At 36.5% G+C, this 26,521-nt stretch overlaps 4 protein-coding genes and 1 non-coding gene across 5 annotated transcripts; 3 read left to right on the forward strand and 2 right to left on the reverse strand.

Annotated features, from left to right (window-relative positions):
• The first annotated feature begins 4,800 nt into the window (after positions 1-4,800).
• Positions 4,801-14,110, forward strand: LOC108997111 (serine/threonine-protein kinase BLUS1-like). Its single transcript, XM_018973242.2, has 21 exons — positions 4,801-5,039; positions 6,229-6,871; positions 7,343-7,597; positions 7,999-8,123; positions 8,269-8,313; positions 8,424-8,505; positions 8,622-8,690; positions 8,767-8,937; positions 9,037-9,102; positions 9,865-9,933; positions 10,051-10,191; positions 10,329-10,402; positions 10,892-11,098; positions 11,496-11,587; positions 11,704-11,780; positions 12,533-12,658; positions 12,746-12,788; positions 12,879-12,925; positions 13,442-13,503; positions 13,592-13,643; positions 13,737-14,110. Exons 2-21 carry the CDS (start codon positions 6,704-6,706, stop codon positions 13,803-13,805), a joined length of 2,040 nt encoding a protein of 679 aa, XP_018828787.1. The 5' UTR covers positions 4,801-5,039; positions 6,229-6,703; the 3' UTR covers positions 13,806-14,110.
• Positions 14,111-15,812: 1,702 nt separating this feature from the next.
• On the forward strand, positions 15,813-18,585 carry LOC108997128 (cinnamoyl-CoA reductase-like SNL6). Its single transcript, XM_018973272.2, has 5 exons — positions 15,813-16,266; positions 16,535-16,716; positions 17,588-17,782; positions 17,879-18,032; positions 18,113-18,585. The coding sequence occupies exons 1-5, from the start codon at positions 16,002-16,004 to the stop codon at positions 18,412-18,414; spliced, it is 1,098 nt and encodes a 365-aa protein (XP_018828817.1). The 5' UTR covers positions 15,813-16,001; the 3' UTR covers positions 18,415-18,585.
• Positions 18,586-20,330, reverse strand: LOC108997129. Its single transcript, XM_018973273.2, has one exon. The coding sequence runs from the start codon at positions 19,408-19,410 to the stop codon at positions 18,928-18,930; it is 483 nt and encodes a 160-aa protein (XP_018828818.1). The 5' UTR covers positions 19,411-20,330; the 3' UTR covers positions 18,586-18,927.
• On the reverse strand, positions 20,065-20,162 carry LOC118349758. The gene has a single exon (XR_004802676.1). It is a non-coding gene; the product is annotated as a small nucleolar RNA snoR1 (small nucleolar RNA).
• Positions 20,331-20,694: 364 nt separating the features above from the next.
• LOC108997090 (universal stress protein A-like protein) lies at positions 20,695-26,426 on the forward strand. Its single transcript, XM_018973202.2, has 4 exons — positions 20,695-21,062; positions 22,244-22,365; positions 22,489-22,607; positions 25,849-26,426. The coding sequence occupies exons 1-4, from the start codon at positions 20,879-20,881 to the stop codon at positions 25,955-25,957; spliced, it is 534 nt and encodes a 177-aa protein (XP_018828747.1). The 5' UTR covers positions 20,695-20,878; the 3' UTR covers positions 25,958-26,426.
• The last annotated feature ends 95 nt before the right edge of the window (positions 26,427-26,521 follow it).

Here is a 26,521-nt window from a genome sequence, read left to right on the forward strand (position 1 = left end):
CTCACTACCACGGATTTGAATACAAATTTCTTCCATGCCTCAACTTCCATCAGACGTAGAAGAAATCACATAGAGTCACTCAAATTGGGAAGAAGCCATTGGACTTCTGACCAATCGGTTATCATTGAAAAGTTATAATCACTTCAAAAACACCTTCACCTCCTCAAATCCCATACCCCTGGTTGGTCTAGATCAATTATTTCCCAGGAAAGTCTCAGACATCGAAAATGAATTCTTGTGCAAAATTCCCATGGATGAAGAAATTACTCTTGTTGTCAGAAAACTTCCTTCTACGAGGGCCCCAGGTCCTGATGGTTTCACTAGATTATTCTATAAAAGTTTATGGAAAATTAAAAAGGATCTGATTGCAGTCGTCAAGAGCTTCTTTATTCATGGTAAACTCCTCAAAGGACTTAATCATACAAACCTGGTTCTAATTCTCAAAGTTGATAATCCTAATGAGGTCAACCAATTCAGACCTATTAGCCTCTCTAATGTTTGCTATAAGATTATAACAAAAATTCTTGCTAATAGGCTCAAATCCATTCTTCCATCCATCATATCCCCATATCAATTGGATTTTATCCCGGGTCGAATCATTCAAGAAAACACAATTCTCGCCCAGGAAATTTTTCATCTAATGAAAAAAAGAAAAAGTAGAGTTGGTTCTATGGCCATAAAAATTGATATGGTTAAAGTCTTCGATTTCATGCATTGGTCTTTCTTCCTAGAGGTTCTCCATCAAGCTGGATTCAAAAAACAATGGGTCAATTGGATCAAAGAATGTATATCAACAGTCTCTTACTCAATCAGCATTAATGGGTCTCCCCATGGTTTCTTCCAACCGTCTAGGGGATTAAGACAAGAAGATCCCCTATCTCCATTCCTTTTCATCCTAGGGACTGAAGTGCTCTCTAGGCTCATTGCTAATAAAGAAAATCTCAATCTATTAAAGGGCATCAAGTTGTCTAGGAATGGTCATTCCATCTCTGATCTGATGTTTGCGGATGATTTATTTCTTTTTGGTTCAGCCTCAACCCATACTGTTCAAGTTTTTGAAGACTATATTGATACCTATAATTCTTGGTCTGGGCAAACTACTAACCAAAAAAAATCATCCCTCCACTTCAGTAGGAATATCTCCTTGGATTCGATTAACATTGTCAAAAGCTCCTTCGAATTCAGAGTCTCATCCCATAATTCGAAATATTTGGGATTACCTCTCTTGAGTGGGGTTGAGAAAAAAAAAATTCTTCACATAAATTTTTGAAAAGATTCAATCAAAACTCCAAGGTTGGAAATCAAAAATTCTCTCTCAAGCTTTTAAAACTGTCCTGATAAGAGCGCTAGTTTGATTCCCTCCTATGCCAAGTCCTCTATGTTGTTTCCAAAATTCATGGCAAAAAAGATCGATACTCTTTTCAGAAGATTCTGGTGGGGGTTTGAGGATCTTCAAAAAAACAAATTCACTCCTAAGCCATGGAAATTCATATGCCTTCCTAAATCCATGAGTGGTCTTGGTCTCAAACAAATCTCCATTTTCAATTCTGCTCTTGTGTCTAAATTCGCCTGGTCCTTCCTAAATGGCCCCAACAGTCTTTAGAAAGAAGTTCTAACAAAGAAATATCTCAATAACATTTCTTTCCTACAAGCTTCCCCTAAGGCTAATGATTATGGATTTTGGAAAAGCATTTTGAAACAGAGAGATTTCATTCAAAACAACATATGTTTTCAGATTAATAATGGAGTCTCTACTAGAATTTGGAGTGACCCTTGGATTCTAACCCTTCCATCCTATATCTCAATTCCAAATCCTAACTATTTCTCAATTGACCATTCAATGTTGGTCTCTGAGCTTATTCTTGAAGAACCTAGGCACTAGAATGTTTTGCTTCCAAATGCCATATTCTCATAACATACCTCAAGAGAAATACAAAAAATTCCTCTGGCAAATCACAGATTTCACCATATCCCTGATAAGATTAAATGGATACATCATCCTCAAGTGCCTTCTCTGTAAAGTCAGCCTATGCAGCCCTTGTTAATGCAACTGGTCCAACATAATCTACAAATCAGTTAACTAATTGGAAGAATCTATGGAAATTACAAATTCAAGATAGACTCAAGTTGTTTCTCTGGAAAATCTGCCACAATGTCCTCTCAACAAAGAGTCTCATAAATTCAGTCTTTCAACTGGCTGATGAACATGTCAAGTGTCATTTGTGCAACACCGAACCTGAGAATATCTATCACTTTTTTTTCAGTTGCCTGTATTCCAGAGTAGTATGGAGAAAGTCCAAATGACCCATTGATATATCTCTTTTTGCTTATCAACCCATTTCTATCTGGATCAACAATATTCTCAAACCTTTGACTAATCTCAAGATTTCAGAGGAGGAACATCAATATTTCTAAATCTTTGCCATCATTGCAATGGACAATCTCTGGTTCTTTAGAAATAAGGTGGTCCATAAGCAATCAACCCCCTCTATCCATGCATATGTCGAATATGTTTTTACAACACATTCACAACATTCAAGAGCTTGGGCAGCAAAGGATAATCTGATCGGTGAAAACGATGTGAGACACCCTACTGGATATCACCTCATTACTTTTGATGTGGCGATTCGAAAAGAATGATCCATCATTGCTTCCACTTGTTGGAAAGATAATGGAGATGCAATTTTTTTCAAAACAAATTTCATTAATAATGTTAGTCCAAATCAAGGAGAAGCAAGTGTAGCTCTTATGGCTATTAAAGAAGTTGAAAGACTAAAGCTTGAAAAGATAGTGCTACAAGAAGATTCAAAAGTGACAATCCAAGCAATCTCAAATTCCTCTCCTATTCAAGAATGTATTTTAAGTCCCATCAGAAATGATACCAGACATCATTTAAATTCATTTAAAGAATGGACAGTGAGGAAAATTCATCGATCAGAAAATCGATGTGCGCATAATTTAGCGCAATGGGAAGCGGCAAAGCAAGCCTTTGAAAACATCCCACTAATACAAATTCCAACATCTCTATTGCAATTTCACAGCAGAAAAAATCCTCCTGCATCTAGGTAGTTTTTTGTATCAGACTTTTGGAATTCCTATGTTTGTGTCAGACTCTTTATGTCTTAATATATATTTCTGAATCTTGCGAAAAAAAAAAAAACTTGATTGCAACACATGTCCTGTTGTATATGATCCAACAATTGCAGAAGCTAGGGGCCTATCTACAGGTGTTGTGTTTTGTAAAGATATTGGATTGTATTAGGTGATTCAAGTTGGGTGATTAAGATCCTGTTTAAATATTGAACGAATTTGAGATGAGTTGAGTTCTTTATGAATAATAATGAGTTGAGATTGTGAAATGAGTTTAGTAGAGCCCACCTAATATGAGTTTAGATGTTAAGATAAGTTTAGATATATTTATAAAAAGTTGAAAAAGGTTGTGGGTCCCGCGTGTAAAGAGGTGTTGAGTTGAAAATGGTCGTGGGTCCCATGTGTAAAAGAGGTTTTAAGTTTAAATGAGTTTAGTGATTTGAGAGTTGGGTATTTAAATGTTAGATTCAACTTAAGATTAGAATGCACTGAGTTGATCTCAGTTTACTCCAAGTTCCCAATTGAGCCTAAAACAATTTTATTAAAAGAGCCTAATGCAGGGAAGTTTCACCGTTTTGTTTCATATATACAAAACTTATTAACCAATGCTACTTGAAAAATTCAGCATGTGAAAAGGGAACTAAATGGTGTTGCTCACCAATTGGCAAGGAAAGTTGTGATTCAGGAGCATGAATTAATCGATATTGACTATGTTGCTGATTGTATCAAAACTATTGTAATGGCTGAATGCCAACTTTGTGATTAATATCAATTATGATTTCCTGTTTCAATATATATATATATATATCATAAATCATACGAAAACACTTGAATAATAGTATTATGCGATTGGTAAATTGGTAATAGTATTAGACATATTATATATAGTCGTGAAGTGTGCACACGCTACACAATTTTTTTTTTAAAAAATATAATCAATTATTAAAAAATTAGTTTTTTTTTTTATGTAGGTCTCGTATTTACTAATTTTTTTAAAAGGATTGCGCAATGCTTGCACTATTCACGACTGCAAATATCACTTCTCATAGTATTAGAGCTATCAACATTGATTTCTCTATATGCATATGCAAAATTATATTTTTTGGAGATTGATTTTACATATCAAGAAAACTCTCATATTAGATTATGTATTTTTTAGTCAAATAATAAAAAAATATTATTACTTATTTTTTTCTTAAAATTATTATTTTTATATATTATATTAAAAATATAATAAAATGATAAAAAAAAATATAATATATTATAATAATAAAATGAATATGAAGGTGAATGTGAAGGTTTACTTATATTGTTGGAAATGAAAGATGAGGAAATGGTTGTGAGAGAGAAAGTGGGAGGAGAGAGAAAAAATTGATAAAATAATATATGAATAGTGAATAGTGCATCTTTAAAGATGTTAAAATATTGTTTATAACTATATAAAATTATAAAGATGCATAATTAAATATAATTTTAAAAAGATATTGTAACGTAAGTCTAGATAATTTTATTTATAAAATTTTTTAAAATTATAAAAATATTTTTCTTAAAATGATATTTTTTTTATTTAATAAAGAACATGTATATACCATCTCTAATTAGAGATTATAAATAAAATTTATCTTTTCTTATAAATTAATATTATTTTATAAAAATATATATTTTTTATTATATGTATTGTGAAAAGTGTTGTGTAAAGTTTAACGGCGAGAGATTCGATCCCCGGACCCAACACTGGAGCAGTTGGATACAGGTGGACGCAGGGACACAACATACGAGAGAGAGGAAAGACGTCTGAACTTTCATCGTCTTCGTCATTATCATCAAGATCACAGTTCAGGTCGAACTACTACGGAGTCGACCTCGTTTTGTCAGGGCTGTTGGATTTCCATCCTTCTATACCCGTCAGATTCAGCTGTAGTTCGATGTACTTGATACCGAAACCCTAGGTCCGTCCGTTCTCTGGCCCATTATATATCCGGCTTTTATTTATTTTTCTATTTTTAATTTCGTCAATTGGGACATCTTTTTTCGGAAGATCTTTTGTATAGGTGAAAGTAAAGTTTTATTGAAATATAACACTACTAATCGCAATTCATGTTATGTTGATTCGTTGAGCATGAAAAATTTATTCTTTCATTTCTGAAAACAATTTCATTTTTTGAAACGAACTGGTTCTATTGGATTAGGTGTAATTGGAAATTGAGTGATTGCAACTTTAAGTTGATGGTTTGGGATGGGCTCGAAGTTGGATTTTTTGGTCGTTGGTATCGGTTTATTTTGCGATTATTCTTCGAATCGGAGTGTAAAGTGCTAGTTTTTGTGACTCCTTTCTGAAAGCACTGCACTGGAAGCCTGAATTTTGGCTTATTAAAAAGGGGGCTGCTTTAGGTACTGGTTTTGCTTCTCAATTTTTGAAAGAAATCAGAGTGTGCTTGGATTTTGTTATTAGAGGGGAGTATTTTGCTTTAGAATCAGCTTAAAGTAAATAATTTTTCCTTAGAGTAAGCCAATGCTTGTGGAAGTTGTTGGTGATGTGGCTCTTTTGGCAGTATTCTTTGATTATCGTTCTGCCAGTGCAACTCAGAATTTAGTAATTTTTCTATTATGAAAGTTTGATGAAGATTGTTTGTGTAAAAGGTATCTTCCGTGTGGACGTCTTTGGATCAATTACTTTTCCATCGTTATTTATTCTTCCTGTAACCATTTTGGCTGCTATTCCAAAATGCATTTGTGAATGTCTGTATTCTGATAGAAAATTGTCAGTATCCCTTTGAAATGCATGGAAGGCAGATTGTTGTGATTTAAGCCACCTAATGGGGAAGTGGATTGGTTAGAGCAAGTTACTTAGCCATTTAATTGGTTTATGAATCAATAATTTTGTTGTCTCTGGTGCTCCAGGAATGAGATACAGGATCTTAAAATAAAAATACAACAAAGGTAGAGTTTATTTGCAAATTATTGAAATCGCTCCTGGTGTATGCACAATTTTTGTTACATTCATTAGTTCCTTCTACTGTTCCTTATTTATTAATTTCAAAATTATGCAGAAAATCATTCTTTTAAACTTGTAAAATGGGTAGTTCTTTTTGCTTCAACTGTAATACCACTCTAATGACGGCCTTTATAATTTTGTAGGAGTACTTTCCTCGAGAAACATTAGTTCTTCATATCCTTTCTGCAAATCATACTCAACATTTGAGTTGGTGTTGGGAGCGTGGTTGGTAGTTCATGACAGAACAGTATTAGCTTGTCGTTCTGCTGGGGGTGCTTGAGATGAGATTAAGGACTCATTAAATCGTGTGCACTGTGTTGTCTTTGCCTTATTTCTTATTTGAGCTAGCAAGTTTTGTATACACTGTTATCAGCTAGTGTTGCTCAAGGGTTGTTAAAAGTACCGGCCCTTCTGACTTTAGGAGATCTTGTTAGAAATTTTCCTGATGAAGTCGCAGGATACATTTACTATTTTGTATTGAATAAAGGGAAAATGCTACTAAATTGGAAGAAACCCAACATCAAGCTCACCCTTACTTCCTCAGAATACATTTTATTCGTGTTCTCTGGAACATCAAGGAGTAAAGTGGGTGTTAATGGTGTTATGTAAGAAGAAGCCATGGAGTATGTATCAGAGAAAAGATTCCCCGTCAATGCAAAGGATTATAAATTATATGAAGAAGTTGGTGAAGGAGTCAGCGCCTCTGTGTACAGGGCTCTCTGCGTTCCACTTAATGAGATAGTTGCAATCAAGGTTCTTGATCTAGAAAAGTGCAATAATGACCTGGTATGTGCCTATTTTTGTACAATAAAAACATATATTTTCTTTTTATTGAGTTGATATTTCATAATTGGTACACATTTATATTTGATTTGCACTTGTAATAATTGCAATGTGATTTTTGGAATCATTTTCTTAGAGAATTGACTATTTACTAAAAATTAAAGTCTTAGAAAATTGACTTACAAATTGTTGAATTCAGTTGTTTATATTTGAAAGGCCTATGTGATGTATCTATTCCAAGTAGAAAAATTATTCATGGAACTCTTTCTATTGATAGTTAAGATAAATTTCATGGAACTTATTTAAACATCACTTTTAAAGCCATGCATGATGTACTGATGCTTATCATAAGACTTTCAATTGCATTTGCTAATCAATAATTATGTGACATTCTGCAAATGTCATATTAAGATATACTTATAAAAATAAATGTCATATTAAGATATATTTTCCTTGTGTTTTTAAACCTTTCAGGATGGCATCCGACGAGAGGTACATACAATGAGCTTGATTGACCATCCAAATGTATTACGGGCGCATTGCTCTTTCACTTCTGGCCACAGCCTTTGGGTTGTGATGCCATACATGTCTGGTGGGTCCTGCCTTCATATAATGAAGTCTGGTTATCCTGAAGGTTTTGAAGAACCTGTTATTGCTACTTTATTACGTGAGGTTCTGAAAGCTCTTGTTTATCTTCATGCCCATGGTTACATCCATAGAGATGTGAAGGTAACGTATGGCACCTGCTTATATTATTCTTCTCCCAAAATTTGTGCCTTATTTCTGCAGCACGGCACCATTTAGTAGGTTTGTTTAGTAGTCAACTGTTGTTGCCATTTTTTATAACAAAAAAAAAGGATATGAAAATAGTTTTCTTTAACCAAGACATCTTGATGGTAATTATCATATGATGCTGGGGAGACTTGTCTTTTGCTTTTGAGAAGAGATAAACTATACTTCTATGCTATTATGTTAAATCTCCAAGATGCCATATGTAGAAAGACAGCTAGAATGTGGTTTGCTTCATATGTCACATTTTAGATCCATTTTTTTTAAATGAATTTTTTCTTTCCTCTTCCACATGGATTGAAACTTGTTTTCTTATTAGTGTCCTCAACTCTGGTTTGCAGGCTGGGAATATCTTAATTGATTCTAATGGTGTAGTCAAGTTAGCTGATTTTGGTGTGTCAGCAGGCATGTTTGATACTGGAGATAGGCAACGTTCCAGAAATACTTTTGTTGGGACTCCATGCTGGTACATTTTTTTTTTTTTTTTTAAATTTGAATTTCACTGCTCTTGGGCCTTCCTTGATTTACAACTTCTTGACACCCCACCAAAGTCTCCATTTAATTTTATACTATGACTTGGAACTCATTTTGTTTTGTTTTTCCTTGGTCAGGATGGCTCCTGAAGTTATGCAGCAATTGCATGGTTATGACTTCAAGTCAGTAATTTGCTGATCTGATATATGTTTTTTCTTTCCTCTTTCTTTCTTTCTTTCTTCTTTTTCCCCCCGGTTGCTCAATTCTATTCATTCCGAATATTTGTATTCAGAGCAGATATATGGTCATTTGGAATAACAGCACTTGAACTTGCTCATGGCCATGCCCCATTTTCCAAGTACCCACCAATGAAAGTAAATTCCTGAGTTCTTCTGACTTACAATTCTGTTGTATACTGGATTTATTTTGTCTATGTTTGCTAGTTAAGTTCACAATTTAATCTTTTATCCTTTCAATTTTTTTATTGTAGGTTTTGCTGATGACATTACAAAATGCACCTCCAGGTTTGGACTATGAAAGAGACAAGAGATTTTCAAAGGTTTGTGTTGTTTACTCAAGACTTTCTGAGACCTAGCATACTTGAATATTGTTACTGAAGGGTTTTATTTTTGTAGTCCTTCAAAGAGATGGTAGCCACTTGCTTAGTGAAGGATCCAAAAAAACGTCCAGCTTCAGAAAAGCTATTAAAGCATCATTTTTTTAAACAAGCACGCCCAAACGAATATCTGGCTAATACCATTCTCGATGGCCTTGCTCCTTTGGGTGATCGGTTTAGGATGCTGAAGGTATCTTTCCTAACCACTCTCTTTCTAGTTTGTAAAACTCTGTTTCAGTTGTGGAATCACTTTTGATGTAATTCCTCTGGATTGGCTTTTCTGTTTCAGGCAAAAGAGGCCGATCTTCTTGTGCAGAACAAAGCTCTCTATGGGGATAAGGATCAGTTATCTCAGGTGACAATTCTTCAAAGTCATTTGTTCTAAACAAAATGATATTGCATAATACTCCTACATGTTTCCTTCTCTTTCCAATTAGTTGAGGCTTTCTGATGTTGTACAAGTATGTAATTCACGTCTCCAAAGAGAGTGTCTTATTTGGACCAAGTGGTATTTCTTGACCCCAATAAGTGAGGTTCAAATCATACCAGGGAGAGAACATCCGAGTCTCTGACAATGTCATGGTAGAATTTTTAATACTATAGATACATTGCTTTTCCAATTACTCTCTCTCTCTCTCAGCTTGCTCACTTTGTGAGGTCAAGAGAGGACCTCTAGGAAAATAATTCAGACCAATGAGCTTGAGGATATCTCATGTAACGAGAAGCAACCTGTGCTTTTTGTACAAAATCCAAATAGTAAATGTTTTTTTTTAATTCTATAAGCTCATTTCTTGTTGTTAAAATCTCGGAACTTCTATTTTGTTAAAATAAGTACTTTAGAAAATTGTATGAGTTCATATTACATATTCTTGCTATGTTTAGGAATTGGTTTCTTCACTTGGGTGAGTATCTTGAGTTGTTTTTTTCCTTTGACAACAATGGGTCAAACCTAGATTTACTGAATGGTTGTACGTTTCCTAGAAATTTTGTACTTGTTTTAATCTCTTTTCACTACCTCATCGTCGTACCCAAGCATAAAGAAGGCTCTTTTAAATAGAGAAGCTTATTGGTTTTTGCAATTTCAACGAATCTGAATGAATTTTCTCATTACTTGCAGCAAGAGTACATTCGAGGCATAAGTGCCTGGAATTTCAACCTTGAGGATTTAAAAACTCAGGCTGCCCTTGTAAGTAGTGTCAGATGCTGGTTTTGTATCAATTCATTTCATTATACCTTCGGATCTTTGGTGAAAAGTATGCTGGGGTCTATGTCTTGTCTTATTTTAGCACTGTATTGTATCCAGATTCAGGATGATGGCATGCCAAATGCCGAAGATCAGGATGTTACTAAGAAGCAAAAAGACAGACATGATGATGTCGTGTTCCCAGCTGAGAGACAGTCCCGGGAAAGGGTCAGCAACGAAAATGCTCCACCTAATCATGAGGTATCACTACTATTGCTAAAAGCTACTCCTGTTTTTGTTTTTCAATTTAATTGCATTTATGTTCTGAAAATCCCTTGAATCTGTGAAGTTTAAGTCACTCGTACATATGTTTGACATGTGCCTTCTGTTTGTTTTAGGATGGTTTCAATGATCTTCATGATTTGGAGAGTTCACTTCATTCATTTCCAATAAAACCTCTTCAAGCACTTAAGTATGACTCTTCTTTTTGGCCCTCATTTTCTATTTGAGTAATAACTCTATAATACATAATCTTCTCAAGATCCCACATATTCAAAAACATCTTAATCATATTCTGTTGAAAGCTAAGTGCTATTTTATGCCACCAAATTGTATATAGCATGTAATGCTTTTTTATGTTTCCAGGATAGCAGCCCACCTATGCATCTCTAGCTGTAGATTCCAGGATTTTCTTGATCTCTTTTATTTCTATACTTGCGTGTATGTGATGTATATTCTCCGTCTACTTCAACAATACGTTTGTTTCTTTTTATTGACTATTGATAAAACTTATCTTAACAAAAATGTTTGATTTTTTGGGGTGTTCCCAGCTATTGTTTGTTACACTTTTTTGACATCCTTTTACATCTTGTGCACTAAATCTGATAGTAATAAATATAGCAGTCTGAGTTTTGTCTGTACAATTCGTACTTTATTTAAGCAACCATTTCTTTTAATGCAGGGGTTGTTTTGATGTTTGTGAGGATGATGATATTGTGAGTAGTCCAATAGCTGTGGATCAAAGAAATGGAAGAAGTGAGAGTGAGAGTTCAGAACAGAGTTTTCTTTTACCACGGCATGTCATTCCTGAGCATAAAAAATTTTTGAGTGGTTCGCTACTGCAAGAGAACGCTCTATCTCCTAAAAGATTTCTTGGTGATGGGGATAGGTGAGCCACATCTTATTAATTTTAACTTTGTAGATGTTTTTGTATTACCTAAGTTTTGATTTGATTGGATTTTGACTAGTTTGAGATGTCATCGCAATATGATTCCCACTTTCTCTTGTATATTTCCTGTGTACTTGGGCTATCCCTAATTACATGGTTTAATAAAATTCTTACTTATAAAAAAAAAAGGATTCTCACTTTATCAGCATTGTCTTCTCATTAAAACGGTGGGTTGCTGTTTTGGTGTACAACATTATGTCATCTTGTAATCTATCCAAAAAGAAGTTGTCTTTGTAGTTTATTCCATACATTTTTTTTCCAGTAATCGGAATGTATGCAAGTATAAAGCTTTTCATTTAGTAAGCTATAATAATTTGTCTTGAAACTGGTTTTAAAGGGATTATCTACAGCCAAAATTTCAAGCCGACCGTAACTATAGTGGTTCATTGTTGTACCGTCAGAAGAAAGATGCCAATAACATTTCATCAGGTATGTCTATTGGGATTTTCTTGCTTTTGACTTGGTAACATTTTCAATCAAAGATGATATCACGTTTTTAATACCACATAAAAATATAATCTGGTATTATGCATCTGCTTATGTAGTTGAGGATTCATCAGAAGGAGCGGTTGTTCAACGTAAAGGGCGCTTTAAAGTCACTTCGGCTGACCTCAGCCCCAAGGTATATGCATTCGTAGGCTATGCTACAATCTGGAAGGCACAACTTTATAACTTTTCTAAAGTAATTCAGATAAAAACTACCTTCAGAAACTCGTAGCTCAATAATGATAACCATCTTTGGTTTTCCTTTTTTTCTTTTCGCCCTTGAGGAGTCTTCATATGTGTTTCCTAGCCTGTACATCTATGGAAGCAATATGAGTGAAATTAGCATATAAAAAAGTCTTATGAATTTGTGTTGTAACCTATTCCCTATTATAGCAAGACAGTGTCATCCATTTATATATTGGACACTTGCTTCTATATGGCATGAGCCATCACATTCTATGACTTCAATTTCAGTGGAACTGCTACTGAATGCACCTTCATCCGGTGGATGGTATTGCCTGATATACAGAAGTTTGGCATCAGGATATGGTGTCACCTTTTATTTGTGCGTGTCAAGTCCCAAGCTTGTTTTATATGTTGGGTGTAACTGACATGCCCATCCCAATGTAAACTCAAAACATTTGTGAAGCACGCTTCCTATGCAACGCCTTTTTTTCTTTAATTTTTTCACCATCTCTTTCTCGCTTAGCATCCTTGGAGGTCTTAAATCAATTGTTGTGAATATTCCTCATTCTTTTTTCCTTTTGAACTTCGGGTATGATATATAATTCTGATTTATTTTGTGTAAATTGTTATGATGCTTGAATTTGTGAAAAAATAGGCATGGAACTTAGCAGTTTAACCATTGCCATTCTTATCTGCATACAGGGTCCTACAAGCTGCATATTTAGCCCAATTTCTGGATGTTCAGCCAATCCAACAAGCCCTAGCCTTACATCTTCCTCAATTCTCCCGTCTTTGCAATGTATTCTGCAGCAGAATGCCATGCAAAGGGTATGTTTACATTTATATATACAACCCTACATTGTAGAGAGATTCTGTCCCAAAATAATTCCATTTTTTCTTTTCAAATATTGACAGGAAGAACTCATTAAATTGATTAAGTATGTGGAACAAACCTCTGGTATGTCTCTCTTATTGATCATTCACATCTTTTTTGCTAAATAATACATGCTAGGATTTTGTTGGATTTGACCCCTTTTGTTTGATACAGGCAAGCAAGCAGAGTCAGCTGAAGCTGTCCCAAGTGACCTGTTGCAGGTATTCCGTTTTGATGGAACATTTTAAAATGATTTTCCAAGGGCTCTAAAAGTCTGATTAACCTTCTTCAAGCAGCAATCTGATTTTCTTTTTAAAATAAATTTTACTGTCACAGGTGGCAACCACCCATGTCATATAGAGTGGAACTTGTCTTTTAACCTAATGAAACTATCAAGAAAAACTAAAGAAACTATTTAGTGGAAATTAGATTTGAGAACTTGGGTTAAGATATGGCCAGCAGGCACCCTCATAATGATGATTCTTTTAATGGGATATTAAATTTGTGGGTTTGTGTACCCAAAGATTCAAGAATGGGGAATGAAAAGGATATATTCAGTTATGCACACATAATTTCTGACACAAAATGGTTTCTGACACATACAATAGCTTCCATATTATTTACCAATGAGGGCTATTTTACTTACTATGAAGGAGGATATATTCGTCTGTTTATGTATAATGAGAGAATGTTGTCCAGTATTTTAGACAATGATCTCAAAATTGAGAAATGTGCAGATGCCTCCTGCTACCTCCAGGGAGAAAGAGCTTCAGTTTCAGGTGAACCATCTGCAACGAAGGTACCAGATGAATCCCAAATGACTTTGGAGTGTGTACATATTTCAGCATATAATCTCATAACTAACTGAATTTCATCTTCAATGCCAGTGTTGAGAGTCTTGTTGAGGAATTGCGGAGACATAAGATGAAAAATGCCCAGGTGTGTACTTTTGCAAGTTGGATCAAAGTTTGCTTTATGCCTCCGGAGGCATTCTTGTCACTGATCAATCCTGTCTTGCATTTGTGTGTGCAGTTAGAAAAACAATTGAATGCTTTGGTCAACAGAGAAAAGTTTAGAAAAGAGGATGAAGAAGCACAATGATGTTTTTCATATTTGCCAGCACGCACCTTGTTACTGAAAAAAAGGGTGTTATTTCTGCAGAAGTTGGTGTGATAAAGCATGATGCGAAACATCTGATTATTTCTTAGTGCCTAGTGAGGGTCTCTATGATATACTTCTGAGGTATAGGGCTTCTTTTTTCTATTGTATTTTAGTGTATCATAATCCATGTGTGAAGGTGTGTGTTAAGCCAGATACGCAATTTTGATATCATATTCCTCGAGTCCAACTGTGTAACATGTAATTTATTTGACTGTATAATGTAATTATATTTCATTTTGGCTCTCTCTCTCTCTCTCTCAACCATTCCAACAGTCATGGTCTGGGCCACTCCATGTAGATTTTGAAGGTCAAGAAAGATTTTCAACACTAATAAACAACCTCGTAAATTTATGAGTCGGTTCAAGGAGGAGATTTCTTTTTTTTATGTTTTCTGTGGGAGACCCAATTTCATATTAACATTATTTTTTAATGATAAATTCTATTTGCAATTCTGAGTTGGAGATTATGTGTATAGTCTTATTGATGAATGAAGATAAAAAGAAAAAAAATATCAAAAGAAAAAATGTTATTATAATTTTAAAATTTTTTTTAAACATAATTATATAGCATTACGTGCGTAAATAGAGACCATGTACAGATTTGGTTAGTTATTTGTGGGTGCAGGGGCTTCCTATTTGTGCTTTTGGAGTGATTGCTGTGTTCACTTCTTTTTAAAAAAAATTAATGTTATGATTTGAAAACGACACAAAAGTGGACCCACGTGGGGTTTAGTTTTTGGTTAGAGTAAAGCTAAGCAGACTCTTATTTAAAAAAATAGAATCTATTATTAAAAAATAATTATTTAATTATTTTTATTAAAAAATAATCTAAAACAGTAAAAATGAATAATAATTAGAATATATAAATATTGTGTAATTATTTTTAAAAAATAAAAAAATAAAATTTATATGAAATAAATTAATTTTTTAATAATAAATTTTTTTTTTTTTTAAAAATTATATAAAAATTATATATTTTAAGACTATATATAACATCTGCTTTAATTATTACATTCCCCCGACGATAACGTAAATTATCTCAACTACTCAAAAAATAATTTAGGAGTAGATAGCTTTCTCGTGCGCAATTGGTCGTTCAAGTTTTCAACGCGTGACGGCTCCAAATTCCCTTTTACTTACCGGCTGAGCCCTTGTTTCTAGCCGAGCCGCTAACTTACTCTGCTTTCATTAATATTACATATATGAAAAATTTTATTCCTAAGCCTCATACACCACACACCAACCTTTTTATAATTTTTTTAATTTTATTCTCTTACTAAATATGTGATATATGGATTATGAGTAGAATAATTCAATTATTTTAAGAATAATAAAACCAAAAAAAATTTTAAAAAAATTTTAAAAAAATAAAAAAATTTTGGTGTGTGGTGTATGGGCTTATGAGTAGCAATGCTCTACATATATATATATTTAATATTTGTCATTTTGCACTTGTTACACTTCATGAGTCCACCATGCTTTTTGACCCCAACAAAGAGTCCAGAGAGCTTCTAGAAATACAATCATGGCACCAATCTCCACCGTCCAATAGAACTTCCATCGAAAAGCTTATGTTTATTAGCATATTCTAATAAATATTCTTAATTTTTTGATACACTGTTTAATACACCAACCTACTACTGTGGCTATCTAAAAGGGACAGAGTCAACCTAATGCAGAGCTGTAAAGAACGTGTTCATTATAAGAAAAACAACCTATTATATTGCAGCTGTAATGAACCCCAAAAAATTAAATTTCTTCTGACGCTGGGGCTTGCCCAAGCCACAGAATAAACCAACCACTGCTGTATTGGTCCCCAAATATGCCTTTTTTGGGTAATTAATAAAGAAGCTCCAAACATGTCAATCAATTCATTACCTTTCATTTTCGAGTCAAACCCAATGGACACGGCAGGGCTTTTGTAAGTTGTAACACAGACTGAGCAGCTAAGCCGAGCCACTTCCATCAATCTTGAACCTTCATGTGCAGACAGACAGACAGACAGATAAAGGCAAACGTCTTTTACATGACTTTTTTGTTAGTTTCTGTGTGTCGTCGTTGTACCTCTCTCTCGGCTCTACTCCTTCCTAGCTAGCTAGTTCATTACCTCATTTGGAGCATATTCTGATCGCAGGATATGGGGATTTTGGGGTCAGAAGAGAGCGTGAGGGTGGAGTTGGAGGAAATCCAGCGGATGCTGGTGGCTTGTGCTGGCCTGCAAAGAAGGAAAGACGAGGATGAACAGTTCAAAGGAGTTCGTGTTCCTTCCATGGGCTTGGTCGACACCGATGATGCAGACAAGTTGGTTTGTGTCACCAGTGGTGTCTCTTATTTAGGACTCGCCATTGTAAAGAAGCTCTTGGCTCGTGGCTACTCTGTCCGGATCATCGTCGAAAACCAGGGTAATTTTCTCATTAATTATTTTCACCGCTACATACATATATAAAAGAAAGTGTAGGTATAGGAACCAAAAAAAATTTGAGTTTCTTTTGAGAACTGCTTTATTTTTCCTTATTTTTCCAAGATTTGATGGCAAGTCAAAGGTTGGAATTTGCTTCCTCCTTGTTCTAGTCCATGTTATCGGGCGAGCAGAAGAGCAATTAGTCTCGGGGCTCGCTGTCTTTTTCCCAGATTAAATTACATGTACAATCTTGCCTTGTGAAAATGCAGAAGATGTAGACAGATTGAGGGAGATGGAGAACTCAGGAGAGATGAGGGCATGTAACAACAATATATCTGCAGTTATGGCGAAGTTAACCGAGATTGAAAGCTTGTCAGAAGCATTCCATGGCTGTCTTGGCGTATATCACACCTCTGCATTCACAGATCCAACTGGCCTTTCTGGCTATACAGTAAGCCTTCTACTAAATCACATCAATTTTCTTGTTCTATCTGCTAAACATTTATTTCTTACACAAACATTAGATTAGAATTTCTGGGGCCCCTTGCATGAAAGCATACATGAATGCAGATGGCAGATGTAGAATCAGAGTGGTGTCCACTTGACATAAATTAATGGGGGCATTTGAAACCACTGGTTTCTCTTTCCTCAGAATGTTCATGCCATTTTTCCCTAGCAAATTGGGGCAAGAAAGGTCGACCTTAATATCTTCAACTTGTAGCAATCCCTATCAATTGAAGGCCACCCGACAGAGGTCGAGAGCAGCCTCTGCTCACCCGTCTCTTTGGATTCAAATAGATTATTCATTAAGCACAAATCGGGGAGTTTGCAGTAACATTAAGATCGAACTTCCAATAACTTTTGTTCGAAGTTCGGTGAAACATTGGCATAACTCAGTAAACACGCTGAGGCGACAACCAAGTTCAAATATACCATGTTAATAAGACACAACATAATCTAGCAGTAATCCTATGATTGAGTCTAATGATAATATATTGGGTTGAGGATTAAAGTAGTCTTTCGAGTGTGACTTTTGCCAAATTTATTCATATATTTTAATTTTTTAACTTCTTTGTTCTGTGCTTTTGATTTTGATCATTTTAGTTGTTTCGTTATCCTACCATTAGCTGCACTAACGAAGCTGACGGCAGGTCAGCACAAATGCTATGTGAACACCTATAAGTAGTTGACATGTGTCTATTCGATATAAAACAATGAAGATTTTAATATTTACTAAGTAAGAAATATTAACCCGATTAACCAGAGCACATTTTCTAACTCTTCGAGATCCTATAGGTTGTAACCCTTCTTTTGATATATAGAAATACATGGCGGAGATAGAGGCGAGGGCCTGTGAAAATGTGATGAGAGCTTGCGCAAGAACACCATCGGTAAGAAAGTGTGTGCTTACATCCTCGATCTTGGCTTGCATTTGGCGGGGCGACAGCCAACATGATCTCTCCCCTGTAATAAACCATGATTGCTGGAGTGATGAATCATTCTGCTTAGAGAAAAAGGTATTTTATCTTCAACCAAATCACGTTTTAACCGATGTTTGTTCAACCCAGATCTAGTATCTTGTTCTTGATTTTGACTTTCTGAAAACATGGCAGTTGTGGCAAGCATTGGGCAAGCTGAGGGCAGAGAGGGTAGCATGGAGAATTGCCAAGGAGACGGGGCTAAAACTGGCCACCATTTGCCCGGGACTCATTACTGGTCCCGAATTTTCTTGTAGAAATCCAACGGCAACAATTGCTTATCTTAAAGGTATTGTCATCATCTCTCGTCCAATGGAATTAAAAGATTTGATTCTTTGAAGCCTTATAAACGAGTGAATGAAAATGCAGGAGCACAAGAAATGTATTCCAACGGCTTGCTAGCAACTGTAGATGTAAACAAATTGGCAGAGGCTCAAGTTTGTGTTTTTGAGGCAATGGACAAGAACGCAGGAGGCAGATACCTTTGCTTCGATGATGTCGTTGATAGGCAGAAAGCAGAAAAGTTAGCACTAGAACTAAGGATGCCAATAAACAAGATTTGTGGGAATGTATCTGCTGCTGGGGATGTTCCGGCTCGGTTTCGGTTGTCGAATAAGAAGCTTTCTAGTCTAATTACAGAAACACACGGATGTTGTGACAGAGAGTGTTAAGAGATAAGATTCCATCCTTAAACATATGTTAGGCAGCACGTATTGGGAGATGATGATGTATCGAAGTTTCAACATGGTGTTTTCTCCACATTCACAGTAGCTCTAGATCGTTATTCCATTGCAATTCTTTCTAGAATTGGTCATAAGAGACATTTTATGAAATCTAAGAAAGATCAAAAGAAAGTTCAGATGCTTTGAGATGACAAATAGGGCTGTTCACCGCATGCAGATCTCAGATCTGGATATCCGGCTGTACATGAATTCAGGTCCAGATTTATGTACCCGTTCGGGTGTCTTTACAAAAAGGAGGGGCCGAGAATGGTGCCATGCATTGTACGCAAATGCACTTCTGTACCCGGATATCCAAATTGATCAAAAAAATATTTTCTAAAAAAAAAGACAATTTCAAAGCCTTTTCACCAATGAACCATAATTAGATGCCGACAACATGATCAAACAAAAGCATGAATACTGTAACACAGGACCAAATTGAATCGAATATACAGAATAACATCAGGAGGGCGTGGATTTAGACTCAGAATTGCTTTTGCAAAGCTTGTCATAAGCCTCGAGCTCCTCATAGTATATGTCCCACACGCACCGCACGCATCCACTGCCACAGCAATCCCCCGGCAGCGGCTTCTCTGGCGGCGGCGGCAACGTCAATTCCTCCTTCGTCTTCGATTCTTCTTCTAATTCCTTCTCGTTCCCGATGATCTCCGGTTTTGGTTGATGGATTTTTGCCTCGTCGGCCATGGAGTCGCAGCCGGAGTTGGCGCGGAAGAATCGCGATGGATCTCGGAGCCGAAGGTTGAAGATGGCGATTGTGTTGGTCAAGCTTTCTCCCAGGGTTAGAGAGGCTCCACGGCTCATGGGCAAGCCGACACGGGCTCGAAATCTGTGCCAATTGACAACGGAGGCTCTAGCTAAGGTATCGGCTGAATCTCGCGAGGGAGGGTAATGAACGGGATCCAAATGAAGAGGAATACAAAACATATTCAAAACCGAGGTAGTTTCATCCTTCGGTCAAGGTTTTTTACAAGTTACGGATGCGAGTTTGCTACTCACCGTATCTGCACACCAAATTATAATTTTTTTATTTTTTATTTTTTAAAATAAGTTTTTACTTTTATTTTTATTTTTTAAATTATTGAATTATTCTACTCAAAAAATAAAATAAAATAAAATGTGATGTATGTTGGGAATAGAATTTTTTATGCACATTACTTAAAAAAAAAATAAAGGCTGCCGATGCACAGCCCTATGACAAGCCAAGAGGATTCGGGACCTCTAATTATATATTTTTTTTCGAAAAAAAAAAGAGATCTGATTAGTGATTAGCCCTAATCAAAACCTGCGTCACTTCGGCATTTTCCTTATAATCAAATGCGGTTCCTCAGAGAGAGGAGTTCCTAAAGAGAGAAGAAAAATACGAAGCCACAGAGATTTTGCTGATTTTAGGGCTTCCAAGAATCCAAAAGTACAGAAACAGACTCAAGACCTCAAAGTTAAAAATGATGATAAATTCTAATTCTTAGGTAGATCCTTATGCAAAACAAACAATGCTAAAAGGCGGGTTAAACCGAGTGCTACGACTCAAAAATCTTTGAAAGAGATTGCATAGAGAGAGGAAAAAAAAAGATGCGTAGGGGCTCAGAAAGTTGCCATCTCTGCTCAAGGAAGAGCTTGTTGAAAGCTCTTCTCATACTAGAGGTGTCAGAAATTTCAAAGCATTCTTCATCTTCGCCCGTTAAAGAACAAACTGAAAAAAGTTCTCCCAAACAACTTTGATTCGGGACTCAGGACTAATGGACGATGAAGACCACAGAGAAAGAGAGACAGAAACAGAGAGAGAGAGAGAGAGAGAGAGAGCGGGGCGGCTTGCCTTACCTTTAGGGTTAGGAACTTAGGATTTAGAATGTATCCAGGGAAGGGGATGGTGATAGAATTTATAGGTTATTTTTGGGCTCTTTCGCAATTAAAATCAAGCAATCTCTCATGGGTCCAGATTTATTTGGACTCCTAGCCCACCTTCAATTTGACAAAAGCCCAATGGCCCGAGAAAAAGAAAACGTGACTGAAGTTGAAAATAAAGCTTCTTTCATATTTTTTTTTTTTTTTTTTTTAATGACTGAATTCATTTCATGCCCCTGTTTCAGCACGTAACCGACGAACCGTAATGGCATATAGGGGATTTCACAGTTCAAAACTCAGACAGAAAACGACAGTGACGCGCCCCGCCATTTCCGCTGGCTAACGGCATTTAAAGTTTACCGGGGTGGCAGTTAACTAAGCCAGGGAGCACTTTAGCAATTAGATATGGACTGCCACTAAATTATTCAGTTGTGCGCAATGAGCACCCCATTAGTCCTACAAAGCGGGAGATAGGCGAGACAGAAGTCCAGCTTTTTCCTCCAGAGACTTCGTAGAGAGAGTTCCAGCGAGTGAGTGGAAGAAGAAGGCGATGATGAGGGAGGGCGAACCGACTAGGATAATGCTCGGGGTGAACGTGTCGACACTGAAGGGGTATCCATATGCATCAATAAGCTGCACAAGAGCATTCGAGTGGACTCTCCAGAAGATCGTTCGCTCCAAGACCTCTGCCTTCAAGCTTCTCTTTCTTTACGTTCATGTCCCCGACGAAGACAGTTATCTCTATCTCTCTCTGATAGTTTCTTTATATACTCTGTTAGGTTACTGTGACGATGGAGGAAAAAAAGAAAGAAAGGGGAAATCGAAACTTAATTATTTTCCTGGACGCCATTTGTTTGGTGTTTGAAAATGCCTAGAAAATCTGAAATGAACTATTTAAAGGATTTGATGTTTATGCATCTAATTGTTTCTTATATAATGTCCGTGAACTTCATGTTCTTTAGGCCTTAGAGGCACTTGTTCGAGTTTTTCTATAAACTTAATTCGATCATTTTGTATCTCTTGGACACAAATATGACTTGTATATGGCTAGGAAGTTTTGAGGAGCATCCTTCATGCTTCTGAATTGTAGAAAGAAATTTCAGAACAATGGAAACGAATGTTGGCTTCTCAATCTGTATCTATATCTCTAGAACTTCGGCGAAATATAGAATGGAAACAAATTTTTTTAACTGAGAAGTTGAAGGTAGCTTTAGTTGGGACTTGGGAACGAAATGAAGTGGAATCTCCGTGAATTGGACGGATTGATGGTTTGTTGGCGTTCAATGGTGGCAATGCATCAAAGTTGATGGCTCATTTAATCGACTTTGGAGGCGGCATTTAGAGCAGTGGGCTGATTAAAGAAACTTGAGCTGCAGTAGTGTTAGGCGTATGATTGATTGTGGATTTTCATCAGCAAGAAGCATAAACTACCGGACCTTGTCCTGCAATGACATTAGTAAATTCATTCCCAATACAAAGCCAGAAGGACTTAGTTAATAATGATCCTTGATATAAACCTAGTGTAACAGTAGTGTTATAGGAAATTTACTTGCAATGCCTCTACTGGTTCTTAGACTGGATACAGATTTGTTATACAAATTCTTTATTCAAGTTAACTTTACTTTAGAGGAACTCCTTTCTACCCCAAAATCCAACCACATCATGATCTCTCTCAAGTACTCCTGTCATATGCCTTCTGTAAGCCAATAGAGACCATATGGAGATCTTTACTCATTTCTCTTTATTTCTTCTTTAAATGACTAATTAAGAAAATAGTTTCCATGGTTTAGTTGCATAATACCAAATCGATTATTCGATACGGTTGTTTCCTTAATTTTCTGCGTACTGTTATTTTATGCCTTGTGTTGATCTATGTTCACAACAATGATGGTATGCTATAACTTATTTATGCTAGGTTTTGATGACATGGATAGCATTTATGCATCACCTGAAGATTTCAAAAGCATGATGAGTAGGGACAGGGTAATGGGGCTTCATCTACTACAATACTTTGTCACTAGATGTCATGAAATCCGGGTACTGATCTACTTTTTTTTAATCTCTCTCTCTCTACTGATGTACTTCAAGTAACCGCATTTGTTTGTGTGTATGGACCTCATAGTATTGGATCAAATAATCTTTATATTGGAATGCTTGTAGGTTTCTTGTGTCGCGTGGATCAAGACAGGTGATCCCAAAAAGGTAATCTGCCATGAGGTGAAGCGAGTCCGGCCGGATTTTCTGGTTTTGGGAAACCGGGGTCTTGGCCTGTTCCAGAGGTATGCTTTTAGGAGTTGTTTGTAAATAATTTTTCATCCCATCTTATCTCATATCCTCTTATTTCTTTCTCAAACATTATTCAAATTAGGGTTATACATCAATGGATTTGGCATCGGTTTCGGCGCAAAACCAAGAAACCACCGATGTTTGTCATGAGTCTATTGAACCGGTCGAAACCGTGGGTTTGGGGAGAGAAAACCAATCATATCAGTCTCAACGTGTGTCAGTGCGATCTTGTCAAGACCCCATCAAAAACCGCCATAGGACATAGTCCTAGGCATGCATGGGCTAGCCAAGGCCACCAAGAGCCAATGACGTGGGCCCCCATGGGTTTCACACCACTATCACTTATTTATTTATTTTTATTTATCAAGGGACCTATTAGGATTTTCACTTTGTATTCTCTATAAATAGGACCCTTAGGCATTTAGTTTACATCTTTTGAACCTTTGACAAATTCTCTAAGTGGGTAGACTTGTTCTTGAGATCAGACTTGTTCTTGAGATCACCCTTTCGGTGCTAGGCACTTAGACTACTTGGATGCAATTCATGAATCCCTAGTAGAGAATCATCACCTTGCATTCGTGAATATGTGTGATTCAACTTATTTTGTTCTTGCAACTTGGTGCAATTCGTGAATTAAAGTTGTTATCTTTGTTATTTTCAAGTTCATCAATAAAGAGGTTTATTTCATCTATGTGCAATTCATGAATCATAGTTGAATTGGCTATCTTTTGTTCCATTCTATTATTTTTATTGTTCTTATTTTCCATCTTATTCATCTACATTTTCTTGCATATCTAAATATCCATATAAACCAAAAAGAGTATTCTTATTCCTTTGTTGAGTCCATTCATCTTTGTGCATTCTTGACTTGGTGGTGAAATTATTCATCATTGTGTTCTTGAATGTTCATACGTGTTCATCCATATTGTTCATCCATTTGATCCTTGTCACCCACAAATTTCGACCACCACATTGTTTGCCTTACCTTCCACAATTGGCCACATCTTATAATTATCCTTCATCCATCATATTCATTGACCTAGCCAAAATTGCCACTTCTCATCATCCAACTTGCCCTAGCCGTGAGTCATACTTACCATAAGTGGCTTGCCCATAAATCTTTCCATATCCATAAAACCCTAGTCTATATACTCAATTTACATATTCGACCACACCAAAGTCTTCCATCCATAAAACCCTAGCCGTTCACCTCAAATCTCTAGAAGGTAATTCATTCCTTTAGGAGTCTTGCCTCCATCCACTCACACAAACCCTAGCCGTCCATCAAGAGACCTCTTTGACAACTTCCTTAATTCAAGGAAAGTTGACTCATCCCATGCCAATCCCTTGATTCTAGGAATTTTCTTAGAATCACTCAATCCCTCCAATCACTCATTCAATTCCTTAAATCTCTCAACTCATTCTATAGACCTAGTCAACCAAAGACTCCATACTCTTGCCATATTCAAATCCAAACCCTAACTTCCTTATCTTATCCTAGCCAATCCTTAAAGTCAATGAGCAACCCTTGACTCGTTCAAACTCCATCTCATCTCCTAAATCTAATCCCTAAAATCTCTCTATTCTTCCAATCCATCTACTCAACCAAGATCATATTTCTATTGCCAAAACCGAACTACCCTAACATTAATGGTTATCCAATCCCAAAGTCGGGCAACTCTAGCCTCTCTCATCCACATCATTCTCAAACCCTAGCAACTCATCCTAGACTCCAACCATAGTCCATCACTTCCTAATCTCGAAATCATCTTTAGCCACCACACAAAACCCTAACTACACTTCATCCTACCAACCCTAATCATAAGTGTCCCCAACATCAAGGGCAACCTTCAAGCCATTCCACTTAGCAGCAAACACCCATATTTATCACTTAAATTACCCAAACTCATCATCATCACCATTTCGCCACTAAACATCATACATCCATCAACCTAGGAACTCATCTTTACCATCATATATTGTCATTATTGATCAAAGTCCAAGCAAGAGGGCTAAGGCAATCGGTCATCACAAGGAGAACCAAGGCAAGGACAACCCAATGTTTAGGGACTAGACCGAGGTCCCTAACAGGTCTACCGTCGGCATCTTCTGTGAAGGAGGAGAAACTGAGGAAGAAGGAAGAAGCATCGCACTATCGTCTGCTATGGACGAAGAAGAAAGTTGCAGAGAGGAAGAAGACGACATGGGGAAGAAGAAGAGGGGTGGGAGGGGTTATTAATTCATTTTGAAACGGTGCAATTTGGCTTAAAAGCCAAACAGCGCCATTCTATTATATATATATATATATATATATATATATATTTAACTTCTAGGCCCTAAAACGATGTTGTTTCACTCATTTAAGTGAAATGGCGCCGTTTTATATACATACATTCAAAAAAATATAAATAGATCGGATCGGCCGGTTCAGCAGTTTCCCAGAGGTTCAAACCGGCGCCGAACCGCCAATATCGGTTTTCCCTCAATTCCTCTCGCCCGCCGACAGATCCTTTGACGGTTCCGGGCAGTTCCATGCTCCGGCGATCAGTCTGATCGGTTCAAGGCAGGTTTCGTTGGTTCCTGTACACCCCTAACTCAAACACAAACACTTTCAAACTAACCATTACAATTTTTCCAAACTAATCATTATAGTTTTCCCAATTTTCCAAATATATACAAACTATCTCACTTCTTTTTTTTTTTTTATGTCGAAAAACTTCTCCAAAGCAAGGCTTTTCGGACCCATCCCTGCAAAGTAAATCCCAGTCTCATGCACCCTCAGAAGTTTTCCTATACAAAACTGGTTAAATTGCTAACTTTGCACCAGGAGTGTGGCCCAAATGATTGTTTGTTCCCATGAGGTGTTGAACCTTGGACCTTGAAGAGAGTTATACCCAAAATTAAGGCCTTTACCATTTGGGTCAATCCCTTGTGGTTCAAACTATCCTACTATTGTTCATAAATCATCTTACTACTATTCATAAAATTCTTATCCACTAGTGATTTTTTTTTTAATAAGTAAACAATTATATTGATATGTATAGGCATAGTCCAAGTCCACATTATTTGAAGACTCACGTTCCCTATTCTCATTTTCAGAACATGGCACCGTAAACCATGTTTACTAATTTTTGGATTTGCTAGCGCTGCTTGTCTTAAGAAGGCTATCGTGTTATATGTTGACATGTCAGAGGGTATTTTGAAAAGTAACATGATTCCTGTGCTGCTCTGCAGGATTTTCATAAGAACAGTAAGCGACTTTTGCGTGAAGCATGCTGAATGCCCTGTCATCACAATCAAACGCAGGGCAGATGAAATACCTGAGGATCCAGCTGATGACTGATTGGCCTGAAATGTGCCTGATTTGTTTCATTCTGTTAATAAGCTTCGCTTCTGACAGTAGGCATGAGCACCTCTTGCTTGGGAAGTGCTCATGATTTGTAGAATTTGCATTTCATGGAGACTATACATGGCGAACATATGGAGATACTTTGTTTTTCTCTATGGTCGTCGTTTTCGTTTGCTGACTACTTTTGAATAACACAGTTCCCGCTTTTAAATAACAAAGGGCAGATCAAACACCAGTCATCAGATAGATTCTCAACACTCGTCTCATCTCATCTTATCTCGTCTCATCTATTCTTTTCTTAAACACCAGAGTGCTTATATGAGAAGACTCCCAAGAGCATATCTGGATCGATGGATTCCGTGGACTGTTCTCCGTGATCTGGACAGGTTAGTTCTGTTGAAGAGCACCTTTCTTTCAAGTAGGAGATGCAAAAAATTGTGATTTGGATGTAGCCCAGCAAAGTCGTTCTGGGCTCGTTGCATCAGCACAGTAAGTAATATTAGACTCCCATGTCAAAATGCATATATTTCAGGCAGGTGCAAGAGGAACCCATTAATA

Source organism: Juglans regia, chromosome 10 (assembly GCF_001411555.2).
Source record: "Juglans regia cultivar Chandler chromosome 10, Walnut 2.0, whole genome shotgun sequence".
NCBI classification, from domain to species: Eukaryota; Viridiplantae; Streptophyta; class Magnoliopsida; order Fagales; family Juglandaceae; genus Juglans; species Juglans regia.

Coding starts and splice junctions, on each gene's coding strand:
- LOC108997090 (XM_018973202.2), top strand. CDS start 20,879: ATGATGAGGGAGGGCGAACCGACTAGGATAATGCTCGGGGTGAACGTG. Junction 22,366..22,488: donor CTAGATGTCATGAAATCCGG/GTACTGATCTAC, acceptor GAATGCTTGTAG/GTTTCTTGTGTCGCGTGGAT. Junction 22,608..25,848: donor GGTCTTGGCCTGTTCCAGAG/GTATGCTTTTAG, acceptor GCTGCTCTGCAG/GATTTTCATAAGAACAGTAA.
- LOC108997129 (XM_018973273.2), bottom strand. CDS start 19,410: ATGTTTTGTATTCCTCTTCATTTGGATCCCGTTCATTACCCTCCCTCG.
- LOC108997128 (XM_018973272.2), top strand. CDS start 16,002: ATGGGGATTTTGGGGTCAGAAGAGAGCGTGAGGGTGGAGTTGGAGGAA. Junction 16,717..17,587: donor CTGGCCTTTCTGGCTATACA/GTAAGCCTTCTA, acceptor TTTGATATATAG/AAATACATGGCGGAGATAGA. Junction 18,033..18,112: donor AACAATTGCTTATCTTAAAG/GTATTGTCATCA, acceptor ATGAAAATGCAG/GAGCACAAGAAATGTATTCC.
- LOC108997111 (XM_018973242.2), top strand. CDS start 6,704: ATGGAGTATGTATCAGAGAAAAGATTCCCCGTCAATGCAAAGGATTAT. Junction 8,691..8,766: donor GAGACAAGAGATTTTCAAAG/GTTTGTGTTGTT, acceptor TTATTTTTGTAG/TCCTTCAAAGAGATGGTAGC. Junction 10,403..10,891: donor AAACCTCTTCAAGCACTTAA/GTATGACTCTTC, acceptor CTTTTAATGCAG/GGGTTGTTTTGATGTTTGTG.